General features: G+C 46.9%; 1 protein-coding gene across 1 annotated transcript in view; it reads left to right on the top strand.

The window, feature by feature from the left end:
* Positions 1-23,161, top strand: part of LOC138282878 (lymphocyte antigen 6E-like) — a 30,705-nt gene extending 7,544 nt beyond the window's left edge. The window contains exons 2-4 of the mRNA XM_069220870.1: positions 4,920-5,042; positions 18,645-18,856; positions 22,975-23,161. Of these exons, the coding sequence (XP_069076971.1) occupies positions 4,920-5,042; positions 18,645-18,847 (326 nt within the window). The 3' untranslated portion in view covers positions 18,848-18,856; positions 22,975-23,161. The remainder of the gene's footprint in view (positions 1-4,919; positions 5,043-18,644; positions 18,857-22,974) is intronic.
* Positions 23,162-26,219: the final 3,058 nt, after the last annotated feature.

Genomic DNA, 26,219 nt, shown 5'->3' with positions numbered 1-26,219 from the left:
AGCCGTTCAGCTTTTAGATTCTTCATAAAGCCTGATCTGATGATATCCATTTTTTAAATCAAGCTTAGAAAAATACTTTTCTACTGTGAATAATAACAGGATTTCTTTGATGCTAGGGAGAGGAAACACATCCATCACAATATGCTAATTAAGACTGCGCACAGCCACACAGAACCTGAGCCTGCCATCGTTTTGTTTTCATTATCACACCTGGGCAGACCCATTCAGAGGCTTCCAGAGATTCTATGATTCATTCTTTTATCATTTTATCTAGATATTCTTTACTTCACCTCTCACAGTAGCAGGCACTCTCCTCAATTTATGTTTCACAGGAACAGTACCTTGTTTAGGTACTATATTGTGAACATATCCCATCATTTGCCCTAACTTTTCATTAAACATGTCTTTCATTTTACTTAGCACTTCTTCCACACTTGAATTATCCACAGCCAACATCTGGTTTGGAGCATGAGGATTAATCACAGTATGTAATTCATACTGATGTATCCATCCTAGAATTGGCGGTTCATCTTCTGTCTTTTCCATCTCGATTTGAATTCGATGCAAGACAAGAAGTCTCCCAAGACATCTATTTTCACGCCCTGATAGCCTCTCAGACTTATGTATCTTGGAATTAACAAGACTTGCGGCTATTCCTTCTGCCACAGCTTCTTTGAAACAATGGTGTATAACAAGCCAGAGTCTACCATCAGTTCAATGTTCTTGCCCAACATCACAAAGGACACCTTAGTCCTGACCTTCCTTCCTTCTTCATCTGATCCTGAATGTATGATTAACACCCAATCTCCATTGTTTTCCTCGTAATATGTTTCTTCTGTGACTGCCACGCACAGTTTACTGTTATCTCTACACTTGCTAGCATAATGCTCTTTACTTATACACTTCTAACATTCTTTGTTAGATGAGAAGCACCACTTCGGATTGATTGCATGTAATGAACTTCTACATCTTGAACACACTCTGGTTTTCACTACTTTTTGTGACTTGTTATAGCTGTTCTCGATTGGTCCTACATTCTCTTGAAGTTCTTCCTTCTTTCCTACAGCCACAACTTCAACTTCTGAATTCACTGCATCCTTTTTATTCAGTTCCCTCATGCATTGTTCAGATTCTTCCACAACTTTAGCAATGCTGAAAGCACCCTTTAATGACGGGTTCTAATCAGCCCATAATCGCTCCAGAGTTTGTTTGCTCGTACACTGGACCATTAGTTGGTCTTTGATCAGCTCATCTGTCATCTGGGCAAACTTGCATTTGACTGATAATTTGAGGACACTTAGGGACATATTTAAGAGCCCCTTGCACCGCCTTAGTGTCATTTTCTGAACTCTAAGGTGCGCTAAAGTGGCCTTTTCCCAGCGCAATATTTACAAAGTGGCACAATGTATGCATTGCGCAACTTTGTAACCCTTTGTGCCACATTATGCCTGCACCAGGCATAATGTATGCAAGGGGGGCATTTTGGTGGTAGGATTTTTTGGTGGTAAATTTCACTGTGCCGCAAAAATGGCGCAGTGAAATTTAACAGATTTCACTGCACCATTTTTGCCGTCATTTTTAACACCTGCTCAGAGCAGGCGTTAAAATGATGAACCTATAGAAACCTATGCGCCTCCTTGCACTTTTCTACACTAGTGTCACATTTTTTATGCTAATGTAGTAAAGTGCCCCTTGCACCGCCTTAGTGTAATTTTCTTAACTCTAAGGCAGCGCTAAGGTGGCCTTTTCCCCGCGCTATATTTACAAAGTAGCACAATGTATGCATTGCGCAACTTTGTAACCCTTTGTGCCACATTATGCCTGCACCAGGCATAATGTATGCAAGGGGGGCATTTTGGTGGTAGGATTTTTTGGTGGTAAATTTCACTGCACAGCAAAAATGGCGCAGTGAAATTTAACACATTTCACTGCAACATTTTTGGCGTCATTTTTAACGCCTGCTCAGAGCAGGCGTTAAAATGATGAACCTATAGAAACCTATGGGCCTCCTTGCAGTTTTCTATACTAGTGTCACATTTTTTATGCTAATGTAGTAAAGTGCCACAATAGCTTAAAAAAATGTGATGCTATTGTGCTAATGACCGCAATGGTGCACTGTATCATACATACAGTGCAACCATGGTGATGTTAGGTGCCTGTAGGGGGGCGCAGAAAAAGTCGTGCATCAGCTCTGATGCGCAACTTTTTCATAAATATGGACCATAGTCTTCTAATGACTCTCCTGGCCTTTGTGGCCTTGTATAAAACTTGTATCAAGAAATTACAATGTTCTCTTCCTTAGCAAACCTGCACTCTAAATGCAGCTTAGCCTCTTGGTGTACATCCCCTATAGGCTTGCCATCGTGTTCTCATCCTTCAGGTAGATATTTAAAGATATGATGGCCTTCTTTGCCCCTGGTACCCAGTAATAATGCATTCTGTCTCTCTGGTGAAAAGCTTTGGCCATCTAGAGCAATAAGACAGTTCTTAAAAAGATCTATCCGTTCTTCCCATTGGATAGCAGGTTGCCCGTGATGTGCCAAAAATTGTGGAGGAATTACCATAGATAAAGAAGCCATTTTAAATAAAACAGAAGCCATACCAAAAAAATGTCTTTGAACAAGTATTGTTGAAATTCTAATATTGCTCAAAAATATACAGTTCGCAAAGAGTGTGGTTGTTAAGGGCTTTCTTCTTACAGTCGCGTGGTGTGTGTGCTGATTAAACAGAGCACCTGAACCAGAGCGCTGCTTGCTCAGACTGAAGATTGACAGTAAGTTTTACCTCTCCTGTGCATGAGGGTGCGTACTGGAAATCAGTGCCAGCTGAGAATACAGCTAGGAATCTGATCACAAGCAGAAAGGCTCATGGGTGGGGTGCTTGAAAAATGCCTGAAGCGGTTGGAGGCTGGAGCCACTCAATAAGTAGCTGCCGCTGATAAAAAAAAAAATGCTTCAGGCTTTCTCAAAATGTTGGGAAGATCAGAAGATATTGTCCTGCAATAGAGGATTGATGCAGTGCACGTTGATGCCTGGTGTGGACCACGGGTTCGCATTCACTTTTTGTGCTGCCTCGAAAATGCTTAATTTGTAAATAAAAATGCTCAGGTGCCCAAAACTCTCCTCTTAAACACGTGGCTGCTGAAATTAAATGTGCGAACACGGAATACTGAGGCAGCGTAATCCTGAAGCCATCTCGGGCTTCTTTAATCCGTATACAGCCACTCCCTGCCCCTTCAGCTCACTCCTGCAGCTTTCTGCTTTCTCCCTTTGTGACGCTTTTTCATTTTTCTCTTCCTCTCTCTTTCCCATATGTGTCTTTTGCTCGCAGTAAATGTTTGAGGCAGAAAAATATGTGCCGGCCTGCAAAAATAAGTGCCAGTTCTCCCAGGTGTGGCTCCTCCGTATGGGCGGAGGAGAGTCACCCCCCGCCAGCAGCAACCGCTGCATATCCTTTTACAACTCTGTTTATTATGCTTTCCATGTGAAAGGGGCGGGGAATTGGAGGCAGACTGGGAGCCTGTGCAGGCTCTTTCCAGCCCAACACCCGTGTTGCTGGCCTGGAGAGAGCCCTGTGCGCATGTTTGTTTGACCGGCCTGAGACGCCAGCCAAACACACATGTGACCCGAGGGGAGTGCACAGTGCACTCTCCTCAGCTCGTCACCCCCATAATAAATTATAATCTTACAGTGCGCCGGGATATGGCAATCTTTATTGGGGCTTTTCAGTGATTCCTTCACCATCACCCTCTTACAGTGCATCTCATCTCTCCATAGCCCCTCTCACATGTCTTTCATTCGTTTTATAGAGCCTCTCTTACCAGTGTAGGGTGTTGAAGCACTTTACAAAACGCTCACAAACAGAGACAATGAATCATACATGGGTAAATCAGTGTATAGAAAATGTTGCATAAGACAAAGTGGACTGCAAGGTGTAAGATTCACATGTCATCCATACTGGTAGGCATTTTTTTATGGGTGCTTGGTATGGGGATGCATAAACTCACTATTCAGAACATAACACATACTAGCAACATTTTTTTCTACTCACCCAAACCCTTTTTTATCAAAATTAGGATAATCAAAGACTGGGGAAAAAAACATAACTTTCCAACCCATACCATGCAGTTTGCATTTAGCTCTTAAATGGCAGTTCATAGCTCTATGTGCTAGATTATGATTGTTAATTATGAACTGCTTGATAACAAGAGGAGCTCTGTGACAAAAGCAGTATCCCACTGAGCTGTGCACATAAAATACTGTTTTATGATCTGCATAGTACTCATTCTTTACAGCAGGTATATGAACCCGCTGCACTACCTTAGATGAGTCAAAACTGCCACTACCTCTCTCCAGCAGGTACATTGCTCACCAGAGTTATCTTGCCACTTTTATTGTTGACTTAAAACTCTTGGATATACTGGGAACTGCAGTGTTTTTAAAACTGATGCACTGCTGAAAAAACAGCCTTCCAGTAACAAAAGAGGGCTTTTCCCTTCCAGCTTCTGGGGAAACGTCCGATGCCCGGTATGACCAGTCCAGCCTTGCTTCCCCTGTAGCAGAACGGTGATGCAGTAGGCACAGATTTTAGTTCATCGCTTTGTGAGTAACAGTCATCTGCCCCATCACACCCTCTTGCATGACTGTGATACCCAGTCTTTGTGATGGGGGAGATGCATGTGAGAAATGTCTACATACATAACACATTTTTGTATGTGTAGAATTGTTTTTGTGAATCAATGTATTAACAGCATGTGTGTGCAATCAGAGGGTGCAGTTAGAAAGGTTTAGTAGATTCCCCTGGCCACTAAATATGTAAATATGTTTGGCTGTATCATTTGAAACCAAATAGCAAGGGTGAAATGCTAAGAAAATGCATCTTTGTGTTTCTTTGTGTGAAAATGTTTTTTTTCTTTACAGCACATTCTCTGACTTGCTACGAGTGCAGTTCACAGTCTAGCAATGACAACTGCAAAACCCCAAAGAACTGCTCGAGTGGCGCTGAATCCTTCTGCATGACCACAGTGTCACATTTTGCAATTGGTAAGTGGCAATTTATATTGGGATCATTTTAGCTGTAAGAAATGTATGTGCCAATGCACAACTTTATACAACTTTATTTTTACCACTCCAGGTAACCCACCATATGTGTATTCCGAGTATTTCAGTAGATAGTGTACTGCTTGGCTACTCACAAAAATCCTGGAGTCATGGAAATCAATCTAAGTCATTGACCTTCCATAGTGCCCCACCTCTGCCACACATATGTCCAGATCTACTAACACTTTGCTTTGGGTTTGCATTACTTTTGTAACTTTATAACTTGCACTGTTACTCATTTGTGATGGAAAGATGGCCAAAGTAAAGCTACGTAGCACTATGTGCTACTTTGCATAAAGAGGCACATCCATGACTGGTACATGAACCTTATCATGCACGTAGGTTCTGACACAAATTCCTATTTACTGAAACTGTAGACAGGGATCTGGGGCAAAAACGTAGGCTTTCTGTCGGCATGTGAAAAATGTTCTAATCTCTGAATACTTTTCATACTTTGCATGTGTGCTTCATTGCATATGCACACATACAGAGTGGTAAGAGGATTAAAACATACCTTTTGTATGGGAAGTGTCTCCTTTCAGTACAAAACCCATGCTTGACAGAACCCACACCCCCTTACATTATTGTGCAAGGGTGGGTGCTTGGGGTCATAACAGCCAAACTTTTGCCAGTAGATATTGCTCTGTTTTGTGCTCTCCCTTTGACACAACAGAGCTCAGGAACTTTGCTGTTCTCCATTGCATCACATTTTAGTAAATGTCCACCTTACTCCTTATACAAACTGGTCTCTCAGGCAGCAGCGATGATAAGTGAGAAATGATATTACAGCTGATGATGTAAATTTTCCCTTAGAGTTGAATAATTCACTTCTGATGTGGAAACTGTAACCATCAAGAGGCCGTGGATTCAGATGACGTATCAATATTGATAACACAAGAAAAATGAAAGAGTTGTGAAGTCACTCTGTATAACAGATAATAAAACAGTACACATACCCCCATTTTGGAAAGGTCATTGTTAGACTTAGCATCCTTGGCATGGTTTCCTCTAACTTTGTGCCTTCAGACTTCTTGTTTTTTCTGACTTCTTTTTTGCTGGCCTTATGATTCTGCACACTTTACCACTGCTGACCAGTGCTAAAGTGATTATGCTCTTCCCCTAAAATGTGGTAACTTTGGCTTATCCCCAATTGGCATATTTAATTTACTTATAAGTCCCTAGTAAGGAGCACTACATGTGCCCAGGGCCGGTAAATTACCTGTACCTTTAGGGTTTACATATGCTGACAGTGAAAAACTCTTACATTTGTTTTTTACTACTGCAAGGCATATCTCTCCATTGAATATCTTTGGAGTTGCCCTATAATAGTCTAAGTATAATAGGGAAGATATAGATTTTCCATGTTTGGTGTCTCTGGAATCATAATTTACAATCACAGCTTGTGGTGAAGTCGGATTTTAAATTGCAATTCTGAAAATGCCACTTTTAGAAAGTTGGTATTTCCTACTTTAGCCACTTGGTGCCTGCTGCCTATCTCTGCTCACATGTCTTGGGGGGGGGGGGGGTGACAGCTGGGCCTTGTGCATTCCTCTTAGTCAAGCACATATAGTGGCAGATTTGGTGTGACCTGATGGGCCTTGATCATCCATCTGAGGCAGGATGTCCACTAACAAAGGGCTGCATAGCCCCCTATCGTGTGTGTGGAACCAGGACTGGAAAGGCAGGGACTCTGTGCACCTCAAAGGCATGTCTTTGAAGTCTCCCCCACTTCAAAGGGCCAGCAGGGTATAAGTCCTGGACCTCTGACACCACCACTTCAGTACGCTTCTGGACCTGTGAATACTCTGACAAGAAGAAGGACTGATGTGGTGCTGAAGGACTGTCACTCTGCTGGACTGATACTTTGATGGACTTCTGCTTTGCTGTGCTCACCTGTTGCCTTCTTGCCTAGGAGTGAGAAGGACTGAACCGAGAACCCAGACTTACTCCAAGGGCTAGTTGGCTGGTTTCCTGTTCTGAAATCTCGAGAACATACTAGACTTCCAATCACTCTGCCCCTTCATCTGGACACTGACTTCTGTGAGTCTACCCTGCTAAGTAGCGGCGCCTCAGTCCTGGACCCTTGGAAGTAGGCCTAGGGTGCCTGCTCCAACAGAACTGATTTTCCAGGATGGAAAGCTGTATGATTGGACTGCAATGGACTAGGTCATCTGGGTTTGAGTGGTGTTTTTTTAAGCAGAGGCAAGATTTGCACAGTCATAATGGAGCCTAGGAAGGTGTCTTGGATGAGGGTAGTACTGATGATGTTGAGAAGACAGGCAGGTGAGAGCATTGTCCCGGACCTTTTTTTAAATGGATTCTGAATTAATGTTGCCTCTGTAATGGAATGTCACACAAAAGCACATTCCAACCACGGAAATGTCACAGATAAGCAAACTGGAAACTTGGCAGCTATGTTAGATGTGCGGCCGATCAGTGACGGTAATCACTTCTATACCAGACTGTAAGGCCAAGCCCTTGCTGGAGTTTGTGGATTCCCCTGATGGGGACTGAGAAATTAGCCAAAATACAGCTAAAATTTGGAGTTTCGGGGAAAAATTAGAAAAAAGTGCTGCAGAAGAAAGCATCCGGTTAGTTCCCTGCAAATGGCATCAACGAGGGGTTTGAGGTGCTAAAACCACCATCTTCCCAGCTTTCAGGAACAGGCAGACTAGAATCAGAAAACCACATTTTTCAACACAGTTTTGGCATTTTACTGGACATACCCAATTTTTCCTATTTTTTGTGCTTTCAACCTTCTTCCAGTTAGCAATAGATATGGGTCTGAAAACAATGGTGGATTCTGGGAAACTGTCTCTCTTGTGTGACTGCCCAAAGCCTAAAAACATTTGAAAAATTGTGCTTATCAACTCGCTGTGATATCCCCTCAATCTCTACACGTATTTTGGCCTTTCCCTGTTGCAGACACTTGGCCCACCCACACAAGTGAGGTATCATTTTTACTCGAGAGACCGAGGAGAATGCTGGGTGTTAGGAAATTTGTGCTGGCAAGGTGATCCCAGCCAGAAATGTGAGAAAAGCGTGATTGTTTTAGCTAAATTTGAGGTTTGCTGTGTTCAGAGAGCCCTAACCGGATCCCGGTCCCCTGGTGGGCCCTGGAGCAGGCGCTCCGTGGGCCTGCCGTACCCTGAGCGGACGAAGCCTGAGAGTCCGTCGGGACGGCTTCCCCTTCTGGTTCGAGTTCAGGGGCCGGGCCAGGTCTCTGGCAGGTCCCGGTTTGGGAACCCCTATTCTAGGCTTTGTCCTCCAGCCCACTGTGTGGCAAGGCACCTGGGATGGGGTCCAAGGAGGCCTCCCCTGTGTGGCTGTGTTCAGAGAGCCCTGGCTGGGCCCCGGGCCACCGCCGGGGCCCTGGTACGGGTGCTCCCTTCCTCCAGCCTGCTGTACCCTGAGGGGCCAGGCCTGGGAGTCCAGCGGGCCAAGCAGGCCAGTTTGGGTTCAGAGGCCCCAGCGGGCCTCGTGTTTGGAGCCCCTGTCCTGGACTTTGCCCACCAAGTGGCAAGGCACCCGGGACAGGGTCTGGGGCGGACCCCCATGCATGGCTGTGTTCAGAGAGCCAATGCCGGGCCCTAGGATGGGCACTCCCTTCCTCCAGCCTGCCATACCCTGAGGGGCCCAGTCCTGGGAGTCCACAGGGGTCCGGGGAAGCTTCCCCTGCCAGTTTGGGTTCAGGGGCCCCAGCTGGGCCCCCACCGGGCCCTGGGGCAGGTGCTCCCTTCCTCCAGCCTGCCGTACCCTGAGGAGCCCAGACCTGGGAGTCCACTGGGCCCAGAGAGGCTTCCCCTGCAAGTTCGAGTTCAGGGGAGCCAGCTGGGCCCCCACCAGGCCCCTGGGGCGGGTGCTTTGTTCCTCCAGCCTGCCGTACCCCAAGGGGCCCAGGCCTGGGAGTCTGCCGGGCCCGGGTGGGCTTCCCCTTCTGGTTTGAGTTCAGGGGCCCCAGCCGGGCCCCGGGCCAAAGCTATTGCAGGCCCGAGGCGGAAGCCCCAGTCCTGGTCTTTGTCCTCTGGCCCCCCGAAGCCAGGGCTCCTGGGGAGCCTTTACGCCCTCGCGTTCCGGACATCTGGTCTCTCCGACAACTCGGTCATCTGGTTGCATTCCATGCGTTCCTGTGGCACGTCTAGATGGCCAGACTGCCCTGGATGTCCTGATAGGGGCTCATTTGCTTCCTCAAACCCCGCCAGGGCTCCACAAGGTCAGGTGTGTTCTCCCTGACTGTCCCCTCCATCCCTCAGTGTGCATGGAGTACCAGAAAGAGGGGGGGTCACTTCCGGATTACTAGGGACCGGCTATTCTGGACCCCTTTGGGGTCCAGTGGTTCCGGGACTGGGCACTGCAAGGCCCACCGTGGGCGCCCAGGTGTGAGGCCGCCTTGCAGCCCTGTCCGATGGGTCTCTCCTCCAAACCTGGCTTCCCACAGAGCAAACTGGCATCCCAGAGCCTGGGGTGGGTGCTCTCTTCCTCCAGCCTGCCGTACCCTGGAGGGCCTTGGCGTACACTGGGCAAAGGCAGGCTTCCCCTGCTGTTTTGGGTTCAGGGGCCCCGGCCAGGCCGTGGGCCCCAGGACAGGGCTGTGGCAGGAACCAGGGTGGGAACCCCTTGCCTGGGCTTTGTCCTCTGCCCTGATGGGTGGCAAATATGCTAGGACTGGGTCTCGCTGGTCCTGGTAGGGGTTTCCTGGTGTGTAAAGAGGCCTCAGGGCCCCGGGTCGGAGGTTGGTTTGGGCCCCCATGCCTGAGGCCAAGGTCAGGCTTAGTGAACCCAGGCTGCAGACTCCTCCAGCCTGCCGTACCCTGGAGGGCCTTGGCGTACACTGGGCAAAGGCAGGCTTCCCCTGCTGTTTTGGGTTCAGGGGCCCCGGCCAGGCCGTGGGCCCCAGGGAGGGCTGTGGCAGGAACCAGGGTGGGAACCCCTTGCCTGGGCTTTGTCCTCTGCCCTGGTGGGTGGCAAATATGCTAGGACGGGGTCCCGCTGGTCCTGGTAGAGGTTTCCTGGTTTGTAAAGAGGCCTCAGGGCCCCGGGTCGGAGGTTGGTTTGGGCCCCCATGCCTGAGGCCCAGGTCAGGCTTAGTGAACCCAGGCTGCAGAGTCCCCTGCAGGGCCTGGGGTGGGTGCTCCCTTACTCCAGCCTGCCGTACTGTGAAGGGCCTTGGCATACGGTAGGCCAAGGGAGGCTACCCTTGCTGGTTTGGGTTCAGGGGCCCCATCTGGGCCCTGGGCCCAAGGCCAGGGCTGTGGCAGGACCCAGGGTGGGAACCCCTTGCTGGGCTTTGTCCTCTGCCCTGCTGGGTGGCAAATAGCCTGGGACGGGTCCCACAGGCCCTGGTATGGGTTTCCTGGTGTGTAAAGAGGCCTCAGTGCTCCAGGTCAGAGGTTGGTCTGGGCCCCCATGCCTGAGGCCCAACTGGGGCTTAGAGAACCCAGTCTGCACATTCCCCTGTAGAGGCGAGTGCAGTCTCCACTTCTTGGGTGGCAGGGTGGCCTGGACGAGGAGGAGCTGGGGCTGTGAGGGAACCCTGTCTCTCCTCGGTGGGGGTGTGCTGGAGGAGGGGCGCCTCTTCCCTTCTGACACCTCTAACCAGTACGGTGGGGGGTGGGGGTGGGCTATCCCCAGCCCGCTGGCACGGCTCGGACTGCCGCCTTAAGCCAGTGGCTCTCGACATGCAGGGGTCAAGATCTGGTGGCAGATAGCTGGTGTGCAGGTGGGGCGACCCTCGCTTGTTGCCAGGTAACTGGCTTGCCCTGCTCCTGTGTGGCTGGGGTAAGGGTTTGAAGACTCATGTGGTCCCTCCTGGTCCTCTGGGAGGGACCTGTGGTGGTGGGGCTGCCTGGCCCCTGTGCTGCTCTGGGAGCCCCACTTTCCCGTGGAGAGGCTCCTGGGCCTAGAGCCTGGTGATGTTCTTTGAATCGTGGAGATTGACTCCCAGAGGGGAAGTCTGATGGGGTGCCTGGCCGTCTTGCAGTGCAGTTGGCGAATGGGTGATGCTGCCTTCCTCCCGCCTCTGCTGCACAGCAGGACACTGATCATTGACACTTCAAACTCACTTTGCGGCCCCGGGTTATGCCCGTGGCTACGTCCGTCTGAGGATTGCTTGATTGTCAATCACGCTGAGGCTTTCCCAGGGTGCAGCTGGGGCTGTCGCAGGGTAGCTCTGCTCCCTTTGTACCCCCTCCAAGGTCAGACCTCCCTGATTGCCTGCAGCAGGATCCCACCCTTGGCCCTGTCACGGAGGTATGTTGCAGGTGCGCCTAGCCTTGCCACCCTGCCTTAGCAGAGTGTGGGCAGGGGGCCAGTCTTCCCTGGGCACGTCCTGGGGCACCTGGCTGCATGCCCCATGTGGTTGGCTGTGGTGTTCCATGGCTGCCTATGCACACCTCTGTGGCTGGTTCCCGGGGGTGGGGGGCGATTGGGCTTCAATCCAGGGAAAAGGGTGTGCTGCCATGTCCCCCTGTCCCCTGCAGACCAGGGGATGGTGGTCCTGGCTTCCCCGACTGCTTTGGCATCTGTCTATGACCTCAGATCCGGCGTGGCAACTTGCTGAATGTAAGCGGATGCGGACAGAAGGGGTCCGCCTCCATCGCCCTTACTGCACCGCATGTTCGTTGGGCACCCCGTACTAAATCATTTGTAAGTGACCTGATTCCGGTTCAGGGTTTCTCAAGTAGCAGAGTACCTTGCTGCGATCTATTAAAAGTCATCCTGACCCAAGCTTTTGTCTCCGTCTCTGGGTGCCTGTGTTCACCTACCACCACACCTAGGGGGGTGGTGGTCCCTCTGCCGCCAGGCTGGTGGGGAGGGAGGGGGCTGCGGGCCCGTGGTAGGGCCTCCCCCTCCCGCCCTGCACCACCTTGTGCAGGAAGGGGGGCCACAATCCCTTGCAAGTCAGCAGGGTGACCAGATGGTCAGGGTGGGAATCCCTGGTCTGCACAAGTCACCGGGAGGCAAGCTTTCCTGGGAAGGAGCCTTTCAGAGTGCACGGTCGTTCTTGTCTTTGCCATGGTGACTGCCATGGTGCCTGGGTCACTCTGGCCGCTGGGTCATCCCAAGCCATCTGGTCACCAAGTCGTCCTGGGCCATCTGGTCGCTGGGCTAGCTGACCAGATGGCCCGCCGGCTGGGCGATCAGAAGGCGGGTGGGCCGGGCTAACTCAGACTTTTGTCTCCACCCAGGGTTCTGGGGCTTAATAGTCGAGGAAAATGGGCATGCCAGTGGGGAGAGGGTGTGGAGTAGTCCGGGCTTAAGCCTCCAGGCCGCCCCCGTGCCCGGGCTCCAGGAAGGTGGAAGGCACCCGCCCAAAGGCAGCACCCTAAGCCCATGGTATGGGGAAGGCAGTCACTACACAGGGAAGGGTGGCTGCAGACTGGAGAGGACTTTTGTGCTCCCCCACCAGGTTCAGGCCTAGAGCAGTGTCTAGCCCTGCAGGAAGGCCTGTGGCCCATTTCCAGCACCTGTTTTAGTGATATTTTCGACATTTTGAGTTTTTCTGAGTCTAGGCGGCAAAGTCACTCCTTCTACCCAGGACTACGGAGCTCCAAGTCAGGTAAGATTTCAGGTTTTTCCCTTAGATGGAAGTGAACAAAAAAAAACACGCCACATGGACCAAAAGGTATACATACTCCTTCCCAATGTCAGTTCAGTGCCTCTGGACCCTTTCTAGCCTCCCAGCACCAGTTTAGTGATATGTTCAACATTTTGAGTGTTTCAGGTTCAAGGGAGCAAATTCACTCCTTCTACCCAGGGTTATGGAGCTCAGAATATAGTAAGATTCCAGTTTTTTCCTTTGGATGGAGGTGAACAAAAAAAAAAACAACAACCCCCCCCAAAAAAAAAACACTTGAAGTAGTCCAAAGGGTACACACACTCCTTCCCAGTGTCAGTTCTGAGTCTTCAGTGCCTCTGGCTGGGTCTGGAAGGTATAACTGGGCCTGGCTGGGTGGGGAAGGTATGATTGGGCACCGGTTAAGAGCTCCGGCTGGCCGTGGGTGGAAGCTCCATTCCAGTCTGCCAATGCGCAAATGTAAATAAACCATTTACAAGTGCTTGTAGGTAAGTAAACCTTATGGGATCCACACAAAACACACCACATATTGTTCCCTTAGTGACTAGATTCCAAAAATATGTGACAGCAAGGTGTTTGCTACGGAGAGAGTATGCATGGATGGTAAAAAGCAAAGATAAACACCAAAACATTAATGCACACTCACCCACTAGTCCATCTCAGGCATACTGGTTGGATTTGGCATAAGAGAACGTAAATGGCAAAAAAAAAAAATTATGTATTCACCAATGACTTATGAAATAAAATCCCTAAATATCATTGATAAATCAACCATTTACAAGTGCTTTTAGGTAAGTAAACCTTTTGGGAGCCATGTAAAACCTATCACATATCATTCCCTGCTCTGATGACGTGGGCGCACCGTGCGCGCATCCAAACCATCAGGTCGCCAAAGTGGGGAGGGTTCAGGGGCAGCAGTGTAAGGTATTCCGTTGCCATCCCTTGTGGGGGCCTGTGGGTGGGTGGCCCACGGGGGGAGCACCAGCGCTTTTCCCGTGGGTCAGTCCCAGGACGTAATGGTTACGTCCTTGGCACAGCAGCGCTGCAGCGGACGTAACCATTATGCCCTGGGCACAGAAGGGGTTGCATGCACAGTGTTGGCAGATGGGTCTGCTTAAGCACAGCGAACACATCGTAAGTAGATTAATTGATACCAAACAGGGCTGCTATCTGGGCCAGTGGGTACAGTATGACACAACATGGCTACCATTTTAGGAGGTCTATTGATGTCAAGCATTACGTAAGAAATAGGAGTCAGTTTACTAGTTTATTTGCAGTTACATGTATTTACGTAACGTGGGTGTGCTGACGTAGTCAGATTGTTTATTCACAATGATAAGCTAGTTTTAGATTGTCAAAGTATATATGTGTGCTCTATTCTTTACAAGCTTATTTTGGTCTTTCATTCATTTGTACGTGGCCTGTCTTAATATTTGTCACTCTCAGCACTTCGTGAGCTGTCATCACAATCATACGCCACGTGACGTCCCTTGTGTGAGGTCACGTTGCATTAAGTACTCAATCCCGGGCATTTTGGAGAATCAACACCCATGTAGTCTGTTTCGTGATTTGTAAAAGATAAAACACAGAGCTTATTTCTTTATTTGTTACCTTGGCAAATTTAGTTCAGATTCAGTTTCGGAATAAAACTTAGAGATATCTTTTGGCGATAACTAAATCAAAATTGCTCCTATATACAAAAGTTAGCTGTAAAGCTTAATTTTGATAGACTTGTGATTAGCTTACTTGAAAGACGTTCCACGTGCAATTTCAGCTTGGTAGGGGTGCTGACCCAGCATGTATGAGGGCTTCAATTAATTCTGTTATGACTTTACTTCAGAAGGCGATGGTATTTTCCACTGATCCCTGTCAAGTGAGGGGGGAGAGAATAAGTTATACAGACATACTTCCTCAGTTTAAAAGGTGTGTGGATTAGCACTGGGTTGGGGGAATTCCATACATGCCAACATTTTAGAAGAGGAAAGTGGGAGATTTAAAAAAGATAATAATAATCAGGAGACTGCATGTCCCCCATTGACTTCTGTTGAAGGAAGGGTGATTTCAAGCAGGAGTCAGCCAACATAAAGCCATTTTTGGCTTAAAAAAATCAGGAGTCTCCCACCTGAATTGGGTCTGTTGGCAAGTATGGCATCAGCCTGTGGTGCCCCCGCTGTGGGAAAGAGTAATGAGGTGTAGGGGGCTGACCTGGTTTGTAGTGGGTACCTAAGGTACCAGGTCTGGTTATCCCTTATTAGTGAAATGTAGGCAGGGTCTAGAAGCCAGGCTCTTTAGGTGTAATGTGGATGAGCCGCCAAGGCCTCACTAGGAAAAATGCAAAGCTCGTGCAATACCACTGTAATCTCACAGTATTTACACACAAGAAAGAAAATACTCAGTGTTACAAAAATAAAGGTACTTTATTGTGGTGACACAAATGCCAAAAAATACCTTAGAGACTATACTCTCTTAGGGGGTAGGTAATATACTCAATATATACACTAGAATGCAGACATTGGCTGTAAAAACAGAGAACAGTACAAATAGTGAAAATCACAATAGTTTGAAATGGGCCTGGGGGAACACAAACCGTAAACTAAAATTGTGGAACGCGAAAGTCAGTTTCCCATCTAGGCAAGTGTAGTGTGTAGAGGGGCGCAGGGCATATTAGAAAACAGCAAAGGTAAGTAATAGAATCCACCCCAGAGCCCAGGAAAGCAGGAGTACAAATCACAGTAACTTTCCTAGAACACACAAGAACACGAGAAAGAAGATTATGCAAGAACCAGAAGAGACTGCAAGACACCAATGATGGATTCCTGGACCTGAAGGCCTGTGGAAGAAGGGGACCAAATCGAAGAAGCACTGAAGAGTCCAGGGAGAACAGGAGCCCCTGTTAACCCGGATGAAAGTGCAAACGAAGAACCACTGGTGAGTAAGAACAGTCAGTACTGCACCCAAGAAGATGGATGCGGGTTTCCTGGTTGGTGTAGATGATGTCCCACACCAGATGGATGATTGCAGTCTAGTTTGTGTCGCTGGATTCTGCCAACAAACCTTGCACATGCAAAGCTCGCAGTTAGCGGAAAATGGCACTGCCCGGGACCAGGACGGACCTGGTGGCCTCCACCCATGAGGGGGAAACAGAGGGGGCTCTCAGCAACTCAGAGAGCCCTCAGAAGACCAGGCAGCGTGCACAGGAGTCCCACAGCACGGGGACAAAGAAGGTAAAAAAGGAGGCCCATGCAGCACTACACAAAGGGATCCCATGCCACCAGAGAACCACGCAGGAGTCTGTGCATCGTAGGAAAGAGTGCTGGGGGCCAGAGCTGCACAGTGCTTGAAGAACTTCATAGGATTCCAACAAGGCAACTGCAAAACATGCGGTGCACAGGGGTACTGTCTTGAGTGGGGAGGCAAGCTCTTGCCTCCACCAAAGTTGGACAGCTGGACGTCAGGACCGTCGGGACCACCTCAGTCTACCCCCCATGTTGCTGGATCCCTGCACTTCTTCAGGGGAGGGGACCCAAGCCACCAGTCGTCGCTGCAGAGGGGTGCCTGCTGAAGCAGGGAAGTGACTCCTTCACTTCAAGGGAGATTCCTTTGTTCTTCTGGTGCAGGCTGAAGACTGGCTGTCCTCTGAGGATGCACAACCGGGAGACACTTGCAGTTGCTGGCAGGAGCTGAAGATGCAATGTTGCAGAATTCTTCTTTGCTTCTTTGTTGCAGTTGTAGAGTTCCTGGAGGGTCCAGATGCAGTTTCTTCGGTAAGAAGGTGATGTAAAGGATGCAGAGGATTCCTGCTGGAGTCTTGCAATCCGAATCTGAAGAACCACCCAAGAGGGACACCCTAAATAAACCTGAAAGGGGGATTGGTCAGCTAACAGGTAAGCACCTATCAGGGGAGGGCTCTGATGTCACCTGCTGGCACTGGCCACTCAGATGCTCCCAGAGTACCCTGCCAACTTGGAATCCAAGAGGGCAAAACCCAGGGGCACTCTGGAGGAGCTCTGAGCAGCACCCCTGGGGTGGTGATGGACAGGGGAGTGGTCATTCTCCTTTCCTTTGTCCAGTTTCGCACTAATGCAGGAACCGGGGGTTCCTGAAGCGGTGTAGACTGGATTATGCAAGGAGGGCACCATCTGTGCCCTTCAAAACATTTCCAGAGGCTCTGGGAGGCTACCCCTCCCTTGTCTGTAACACCTATTTCCAAAGGAAGGGGTGTAATACATCTCTCCCAAAGGAAATCCTTTGTTCTGCCTTCCTGGGCTTGAGCTGTTCAAGCAGCAGGAGGACAGAAACCTGTCTGTAAGGTGTCAGCAGCTGGGGCTGCCTGGAAAACCTCAGAAGGCTGTAATGGCAATCCTGGGGGTCCTCTAAGGAGCCCCCAGAGTGCATGGAATCATAAAACCAATGCTTGCAAAAGCCTTGGGGTATGATTCCATGATGTTTGATACCAAACATGGCCATATTCGGCTTTACCATTGTGAAGCTGTACATAGGTAGTGACCTATGTATAGTGCACACGTACAATGGCATCCCCGCACTCACGAAGTCTGGGAAAATGGTCATGGATGACGTGGGGGTACCTCTGCTAGTGCAGGGGTGCCCTCACACACAGATACACGACACCCAGCCTTTAGGGTTGGAAGGCCTGGTATATGGGTGACTTATAAGTGACCTGGTGCAGTTTAAACGGCTGTGAAATGGTGCATGCACCATTTCACACAGGCTGCAATGGCAGTCCTGCAGAAGCCTTTGCATGGGCTCCCTATGGGTGGAAAAACAATTCTGCAGCCCATAGGGATCCCCTGGAATCCCAATGCCCTGGATACCTAGGTACCATATACCAGGGACTTATAAGGGGGCACCAGTATGCCAATTATGAGTGGAATACTGTGTTAACAGTATCCAACAACCAAATTTAGGGGGAGAGAGCATAACTACTGGGGTCCTGGTTAGCAGGATCCCAGTAGACACAGTCAAACACACTGACAAACAGGCCAAAATGGGAGTAACCATGCTAAAAAGAGGCTACTTTCCTACAAGCAAGCATTTTCAAGGTAACCTTACCTTCAAGTTCTTTGAAACTTAGTGCAGTTTATACCATAGCATCACTATAATGCAGAACTAAACGAAACACTGAGGGCGTCAATTACAAGGAGCTTGCGCCGCTGTTGCGTCATTTTTTGTGACACAGCGGCAGCGTAATCAGTGCTCCACACTGCTCCATATCTACAAACAGATTCATTGGGCCCACTGGAGATCTGCATCATATTATACCTGCGCCAGGTATAATGTATGCAAGGTAGGCATTCCCACGTTAAGAGCCATGCAGAACTGACACAGTGAAATTCACAACTTTTCACTGCGTCACTGCGGCTTGACTGGGTTAGCGGCTGGATGAGTAAATGAATGAACAAATTATCTTTTTGTGACAAGAGGATGTAGTACAAATAAACTATAGAATTACAGGCAAGATTAAAGAAATCACTGAGGACCCAGCTAACAAATATAGCAGTTGCATTGTTCAGGGCTGATATGATCCTACTATAATGTAAGTATTTAATGCAATTATGAATTATTTGTGTTTAAGGCATATTTGTCTAACAATTACTTTATAGAGGAGTGCGGGAACCATTGCACTCTATTGTCCCAATATGCCTGTAAGCTCTCTCTTTCTTCAGAGAATGTGGTTCCTTTGAGTATTGTGCACAATTCAAGGCGTGGAACCACAACCAGTGCATGTGTAGAATGAAGCCGGTGGGCACTTGGTGGTCAGCGCTGACACCGTTAATACGTACTCGTCTGACCGTGACTCATTTAACGTAGATAGCCCGAAAAACCACACAGCTAGCCAGACTGTTCCCATTCAATGTGATATGAAAGGTATTACAAAGCTGAACATTCAACATCTGATCCTTCTTATCAAAATGCTGGACCGATTCACTATCTTTTCTCTTGCTTTACAGTGGGAACCTCCATTCAGAAGGAATGCACTGCTGCTTGTACTCAAAGTAACGTGGTTTTTCTTGGCCAAGGAGTCATCGTCTCCTGCTGCAACACTAATCTCTGCAATGTCAATGCAACGTTTAACGGAGCTCATGGCAGCAAGGCCAGCTTCACGGTCCTGGTGTCCGCAGTGGTTTTCATCGGCCTCCTGTTCACATATTGACTTTGAAAGGTGAGGTATACTGAAATACTCAGCAGCTTCAAAGATACCACATCATCTGAAATATCCACAGCAGGATATTCACTTAAATACAGCACAAAGCAGAACAAAAGACAAATTAGCCAGCTCTATGTCCTTGAAGTCCTCTGACTTGCCTTGTCACTTAAGAACCTTCTATTCCTGTCCTTCCTCACTATTTCAAACCCATGATTCAGTTTTTGCTAATTTGTGAGTCCTCCACATAGTAGAACAAAGGCTCATGTACCATTGCATGCACTGCAGCCTCAGTCAAATTCAAGCATATCAATCATTTTTGTAGGGCCTTGGTGAATAAACTTGAAGGACCTGTTTCAAAGTTTTAGGAAAGAGAAAACATAGCAAATTCAGCACCTGGTGGCACCTTGCGGTATTAGCCGCCTCATCATTAAGAAGCAGGACATCTTTGCTTTAAGTTCAATAAACAATTGCTATATCTAAAATGCATATTGCCTGGGGGATAATGGCCCCTTTGTGCCCCCTTTTTTACAGGCCTGCTCAAATGCAGTCAGCTGGACTCCATGGCAGGGGCACAGCACCTGCATGTTGTCAAGCTTCAGTGCAGTCAAATGTTACACTCTTGAGTGCACACTATTTGGGTGCGAGGCCTAGTGCTTAATTTGAGCTGGTTATTGTTGGTGGGACCCACCAGCACTCATGTTTGGGGCTTGGCAGTGATGTTTCCTCATCAGACATTTACCAAGAGCAATAGAGAGAAAATCACGCACAGGGAAAAGAAAGAGGAAGAGAACTATGGAAACACTGTCACAAAGCGCAAAATCAGAAACATTCAAGAGTGAGAGACAAAGGGGTACGGAGTGTCTGGTAGTGAATTAAAGAGTCATGAGGTGGATTTAAGGTTACGCAGCATTGGTATTTGGCACGCCAACATTTAGTAACCACCAGCTGCGCACTTCTGAGCGGATCAGTGACAGAATATCAGAAACACAAATATTATGTGGACAGAACATTGTGCCAAGAATATCAAGGACATGAATATCAAGAAGGTAACTGCAAATAGGAAAGGATAAATTTACTATTTTTAACTTTAGATCTATGTACCTTGAAGATGTCTATATGATCAATGTACATATACGTGGTGTTATGTATAGTAAAACTTTACTTACCCATAGAAAATGATCTTCACGATATTCTTGCCCTCCATATTTTTGGCACGGTATTCTGTCCCACAATATTTGTGTTTCCGATATTTTGTCCCAACACCGCGTCCTATGCACGATTTGACATGCATTTGCCAACCTGGTATCAGCAGGCACCAGAAGTGACTCCCTGCCAGTGTCTTACACTAATCCAGTGCTAGCAACATAGAATTCGGCCACCTGTACCAATCCTGAGACTCCGAGTGCGAGCTTTCTAACTACAATAGGCTCATGCCTTTAGCATGAGGCCACTCGAGCCTCCTAATATTGGTGCAGACAATCAGGGAGTGATGCAGTCTCACTGTCACCCCAAGACTACAATTCGGGCCATCATCTCATCTCAGCACCCTTACATGACAAATGGAAGACCGTCCAGTGATGTCATAGTTTATTTAGATTTCAGTAAACCCGTAGGTGCATTCACCATTGCAGTGAGGTCATCATCAGCAACATAGCAAAAATATCCCATTATAATTGTTTCCACTGCTGTAGGTCTGATAGAATAATGTAAAAAAGTGTGACCTAACCAGAGAATGGCAGAAATGTAAGAGAAGTAGATGAAAGTCACAGAAGCAAACAAAACAGAGAGAAGAGCCAGGGAGCGACTGAACATCACAATACGCCATACCACAAAAAATTGAAGGAATGCCAGGATTTACTAAGATTTTGCGTCTAGGTTGTGTCAGTTTTTGATGCAAAATCTATTTTTTTTATTTACTAAGCCATGCAAAACCCTGCGCTGCCTTGAATTACCTTGCGTCAGACAGATGTTACACTGGTGGAGCATGGGCGTTCCTGAACACCCACTCACGCATTTTGACGCAAACTCGTAATTCAAAGACTTGTAAACATGGGTTTGCATCAGAATGGTGTCTCTACCCAAAGCTGGCGTAAGAAAGAGAAATATATATATATTTTTTTATTACTCCCTCTTTCCATGTGAGGGGACAGGGCCAGCTGTACGTACCTTTAGGATAGCATTTCAAAATAGCATTTTTTTTCCAAATTGCGATTTGGTAATCGCAATTTTAAATGTATGAAAGTTTTATTTTTAATAAGCGGTTCATAGTGGGTAGCTAATCGACCTTCCTCATGAATATTAATGAGGTAGGCTGCAGTTTGCAACCCATTAAGAATGACAGCTTTGAATGACAGGACAGAACAGGATTGTGGCCTTCTGGGGTCAGCAGACCACCATGTCTGTGATTGCTTTTAAACAAAGCAGATTTTTTTTTAATGCAGCCCATTTTCCTTAAGGAAAACAGGACGTGTTTCAAAAACAAAAAAACAAAAATGCTTATCTTTTTTTTTATCATTCTTAAAGGGTAAGGTATCCAGTGGGTACCCTTTCCCATTTGTGAATGGTTAACAATACCTTTCAGTAGTCGTAAAAAATTAGTTTTGCTACTGTAATTTGGTAGTAAAACATTAATACATACCATTTGAAAGGGACGCTCTAAATACGCTGCTTCCAAATACCGAATCACAAACCCAAATTGTGATTCGTTAACACGTTACAGAATCGCGATTTAGTTATTGTGCATTGAAAAATGCATTTTCACAGTCCCAATATGCATGATTCTGCAAATCGAGCCCATTCCCAAGTCAAAAAAGCTTTATGCATCTGGCTCTAAGTGTCAAAGGATAGTTTCTATGCAGGAAAGTACCTTGGCTGCACAAAACTATCCTGACCTTAACACAGGCACCCTTGCGATATAACACAAGGGTGCCTATGTTGGCACCATGCAGCCACAAGTGCGGCAGAACTACAAGAGAGAAGAACTGTGCCATATCTTTGGACTAAATGTTAATAAATATGGCCCAAAACATTTAGCAAGGGAAGACGACTTCCCCCTCCCCCACCAACAGAGGATATTAAGACATTGTTAAAACTTAATGTTACCACAACTTTTGTATGCTGATGAAAGTATTGTCAGAATGGTTCCAAAGAACCAGCCTCCCATTCGGGTTCAGCATCTATTAATGACTGATGGATTGAGCCAATACAGTATCCTTCCTGAATCTAACCACAACCTTACTGCAAACAATCCACTTTTTAAGGATGGAATGTGCCCTTTGACTTGAGAGTCTACAGCTCAATGGAACAAGCATAAACTCCAGCAATTATACACATCAATTCAAAGCAGGCACAACTTGAAGGAAATGGTTGCTGCATTATTCTCCTGTGTATACCCAAAGGCACGTTGTTTTTTCAAAGTGCAGCAAGTTGGATGTTCTCTTTTGCATAAAGGTAACTAAGAAATGATGCACTCCTGAAGTGACAATACGTTGAACTTGGAAGACAATTAGTAAGTGATATTATGCAAGTGTAAGGGTACCTCTAGAGATTGTTGACCAGAGGTGGAACATGAGGACAAGAGGCAAAACCAGGGACCCTACCTTTCCACCCATTCAATAACTGTGAATTTGGTAAAAAAATGTCACACTTGTCACGTTGTGGCCATATTTTGAAACTTAAGAATGGTGCATAAGTACATTTTGTCAGTGTACAATAGATGAAGCTCGTCAATTATCATTCATTGACTAGTGGAATGGTTGTCCAGTTACCAGACCCCAAACCTTGAAGGTCAAAGCCCGGTTGAAGAAGGTGAGTGTCAAGGGCACTCTGAACATGTGATACAGTTGAGCAGCAGAACAAATGTCTTTTGGCGAGGGAAGAGTGGTGCATTACTCCTGAATGTTTATCGGTAAGGTTTATGGAAGAGGTGGTGTTTGGGTTGAGTTCTCAAAGAGTGGCGCTGCACCTTCCACGATCAGCCCTGCCTTCATATTAGTTATGGTTAAACTTTGTCTGCTCTCTTGGTGAGGCTGAGGTATGTTCCTTTACCAGGAAACAAAAAGAAAAAGGCATTTTGCAAAGGAGGAGAAAGTTATGGTTTTAAAATAAAAAATACATATTTCATTATTTTTTAGAGAGGAAGAATTCCCAGGAGCCTGCGTTTCTTTTTGGACAGCAGCTACGATGGGAGCAGAAGATTGTGGGGAACTCATATTGCTTATGAAATTTGTGAATGTTATACCACTGGGGTGAAGATAAAACAAAATGTTGTGTTTCTGATATTTTTGTGTAAATAAATACTGCGCTTGTCTCACCCAAAAATGCTTGAAAGCTTTTTTACGAGAGATAAATTATAGGGACACAAAATCCAAATGATGCTTTTTTAAATAGTCTTGTTGGTGTGCATGAGCACGAGCTTGGGTAGGGCTTTCTATGCTAAACACATATACACACAAAAACCGGGAAACAGAGTTTACACAAGTCAAACCTTTAACACATTTTCAGACAAGCCATCAGCAGCTATTCAGGGCCTTGAGAAAGCCCCGTGGCTTGCAAACAAAATAGGGGGCAAAACACGTGTTGGCTGTCACAACTTCACTGTTACTCAGAAGCATAAGATATACATCACAAATAGAGAGAGACAAGGAATTTAATGCACGTCTTTAAAAACACCACAGAACCTGTAAAAATGTATGACTTCTGTAAACTCTCTTTTTCTATTTTGAATTGATCAGTGACTATACTGCATAGCATCCTGGTGTCTTCCATCCCTGATTTGTTACTATATGTTTAATGTTTAAAAAGACCTGGAGGACTAGTGGATGTTCTGGAAGATGTGCATTTGTGGTCACTGAAAATTGGTGATGACTCTTTTCTACGAGAAAACAAAGCATTCTGAATGCCCATGGGTGTGGAGTTAGTGTGCTAATGCAAGCAAGCACTGGCATGCACACGTGTGCAGACCTAAGTATGCCTGACATGATATATGCTTCTCTGCTTCCTCCGGGGGCTCTGATTTGTGGCTCACCTAGTTATGGGTCAGACATGCGCCTGCTGCAATCCTCCCCATCACCCCGCATTTACACGTCACATACTCAGAAGGGAATGCAGCTCTACATGTGTCACCTTCAGGTTCCATCATATAACACGACATACACACATTCTCCTCTGCACTGTATGCAGGGCTATACAGTACAATGTACACAAACTAAAGGGGGTCTCCCTTGAGTTTTGTGGAAACAGACGGAAGAGAACATTTGATGTGTTGTAGTGACATCATCGAGCACCAGGAGGCTGAGAACAAGCAGTTGAAGAGATAAACAACTCAAGAGTGGCCCCAGGTAGTGCTGTGAGCAGGTATTTGCCAGGGCTCAGTAACTGAACACTGCATGATTGTGCAGTAGTTACACTTTGCATAAAGGAACTACTGCGGCGGCAGCAGGATTGCTAATTGTCAAAGACACTTAATTTAATTTCAGGAATGGCACCTTTACCACAGCAAAGGTGAAGTGGCACCAGGGTGCAACAAGATCTTTCCTTTTTTACATAAACGTAGAACACTGCTCATCTGGAACAAATGGCAACATGCAATATATGCATTGGTATTTCTGGAGTACTGTGTAAATGTAATTAGGCATCAGTGCATACATTATTTTTGTAGTTTTAGATAGCGCAAACTCAACACGAAGATATTGGAGCTCTTTATATGAGCACCAGTAGGCACTGGGAGACTTAGGGTTGATTTAGATTTCAGTGGAGGGGTTACTCCATCACAAAGGAGACGGATTTCCCATCCGCCGAAATCATTGTTTCCTACGGTATTAAGATTTTGGTGGACAGGCTATCTGCTTAAGTTGTGATGGAGTATGCCCTCCCCCCATAATCTCAATTAGGCACTATAAGTGATTTGTCAAGAATCACAGGATGTTGAGACAATGCAGAGACTCAAACCTGGTTCCCCAGTTCCAAAGTTGGCAGCCCTGGCAGTTACGCCAAATCCTCCCCCTAAAATAACATGTATTTTTTAGCCCAAGGTTCATCTCCAAGTTGATGTCTTGGCACTATTGAGAGAAAACAATTTTTCATTGTTACTGAACTGAATGATACTAATTTTATCCATCTTAGAAAGTTGAACTGTTGAGTGGACACACCATGAATTAATCGTGTGACCATAGAGGCAAACAAAGAGCTCTGGAGTAGGTGAATCAGTTAACTGAGCCAACAGACTAAATGATATAGCACAAATACATAGTCAGGACCACACACTAACTTACATTCAACAAATGCATGCAAAGGAGAAATACACAAGTAAATTAATGAAACCATACTGATTTGTTAGAAGAAAGTTATGTTGCAGGTTTATTTTGTACAGTAATGGGTTGACCTAAGCTGACTGCCTGCCTGATTAGTCAATGCGGACCAGGAATACACATCTGGTGCTGAACCTTTGGGGGTTCCACATCTGGACCCCATAGTCCAGGAAAAATAACTTATGCCCAGAGACAAAGCATTACCAGGCAAGCCCCCAGTTGCTCAGGCTTACAACTGCCGGTGGGAATAATGGGGCACTGTTGCTTTCATGCCAAGGCCCTGCCGTTAGGACTCCTGCGGTATTGGCTCGAAGCCCCTGTGGGCTCTTTTTTGTGGTTGCTTTTTGCACCAAAGTCTTTTGGATCACCCTGTAACTCCCCCTGCAACGCATAACAAGAAAGATAAACATCACATTTGTATTATATCTGTATTCACCAACCAAACAGTAAGGGGAAGAAATAGAATGGGTTTCACTGTGCAGGCTTGCCCAAAGAGGTGGACGGCAGGGGCCGAGGGGGTTAATAAAGGTGGATTCAGCTTCTGAAGTGATTTTACGGGGGAGCCCACCTCGCAGGTGCAAACACTCCACCCCCGACCACCAAGCCCTGTGGTGGCTTAAACTGATGGGACGGATGTATAGACCAGCAAGAGAATGCTGTGCTACAGTGCCACCTGCCAAATTGTCACCCTGCATGCAACACAGGCAGCGTTATAGCACGAATATCCCATAACTAGGCCACACACTAACTTACACTGAACAAATGCATGCAAAGGAGAATTATACAAGTAGGTGACTGAGACCACACCAACTTGTTTGGAGAAAGTTATGTTGTAGCTTTATTTGGTACAGTAAAGGATTAGTTTATGGGCGATCCAAGGGCAGCCAGTGATGATATGACCTAAGCTGGCTGCTCACCTGATGAACTAATGAGGACCAGGAATACACAATGTCTGGCTCTGAACCTTTGGAGGTTCACCCCACATCTGGACCCCATAGTCTAGGAAACATAAGTCACACCCAGAGGCAGAGTGTTACCAGGCAAGCCCCCAGTTGCTTAGGCTTACAACT

Source organism: Pleurodeles waltl, chromosome 2_2 (genome assembly GCF_031143425.1).
Source record: "Pleurodeles waltl isolate 20211129_DDA chromosome 2_2, aPleWal1.hap1.20221129, whole genome shotgun sequence".
In the NCBI taxonomy this organism is placed as follows: Eukaryota; Metazoa; Chordata; class Amphibia; order Caudata; family Salamandridae; genus Pleurodeles; species Pleurodeles waltl.
The sequence above is the reverse complement of the archived record's forward strand: the minus strand, read 5'-3'. Positions and strand labels throughout refer to the sequence as shown.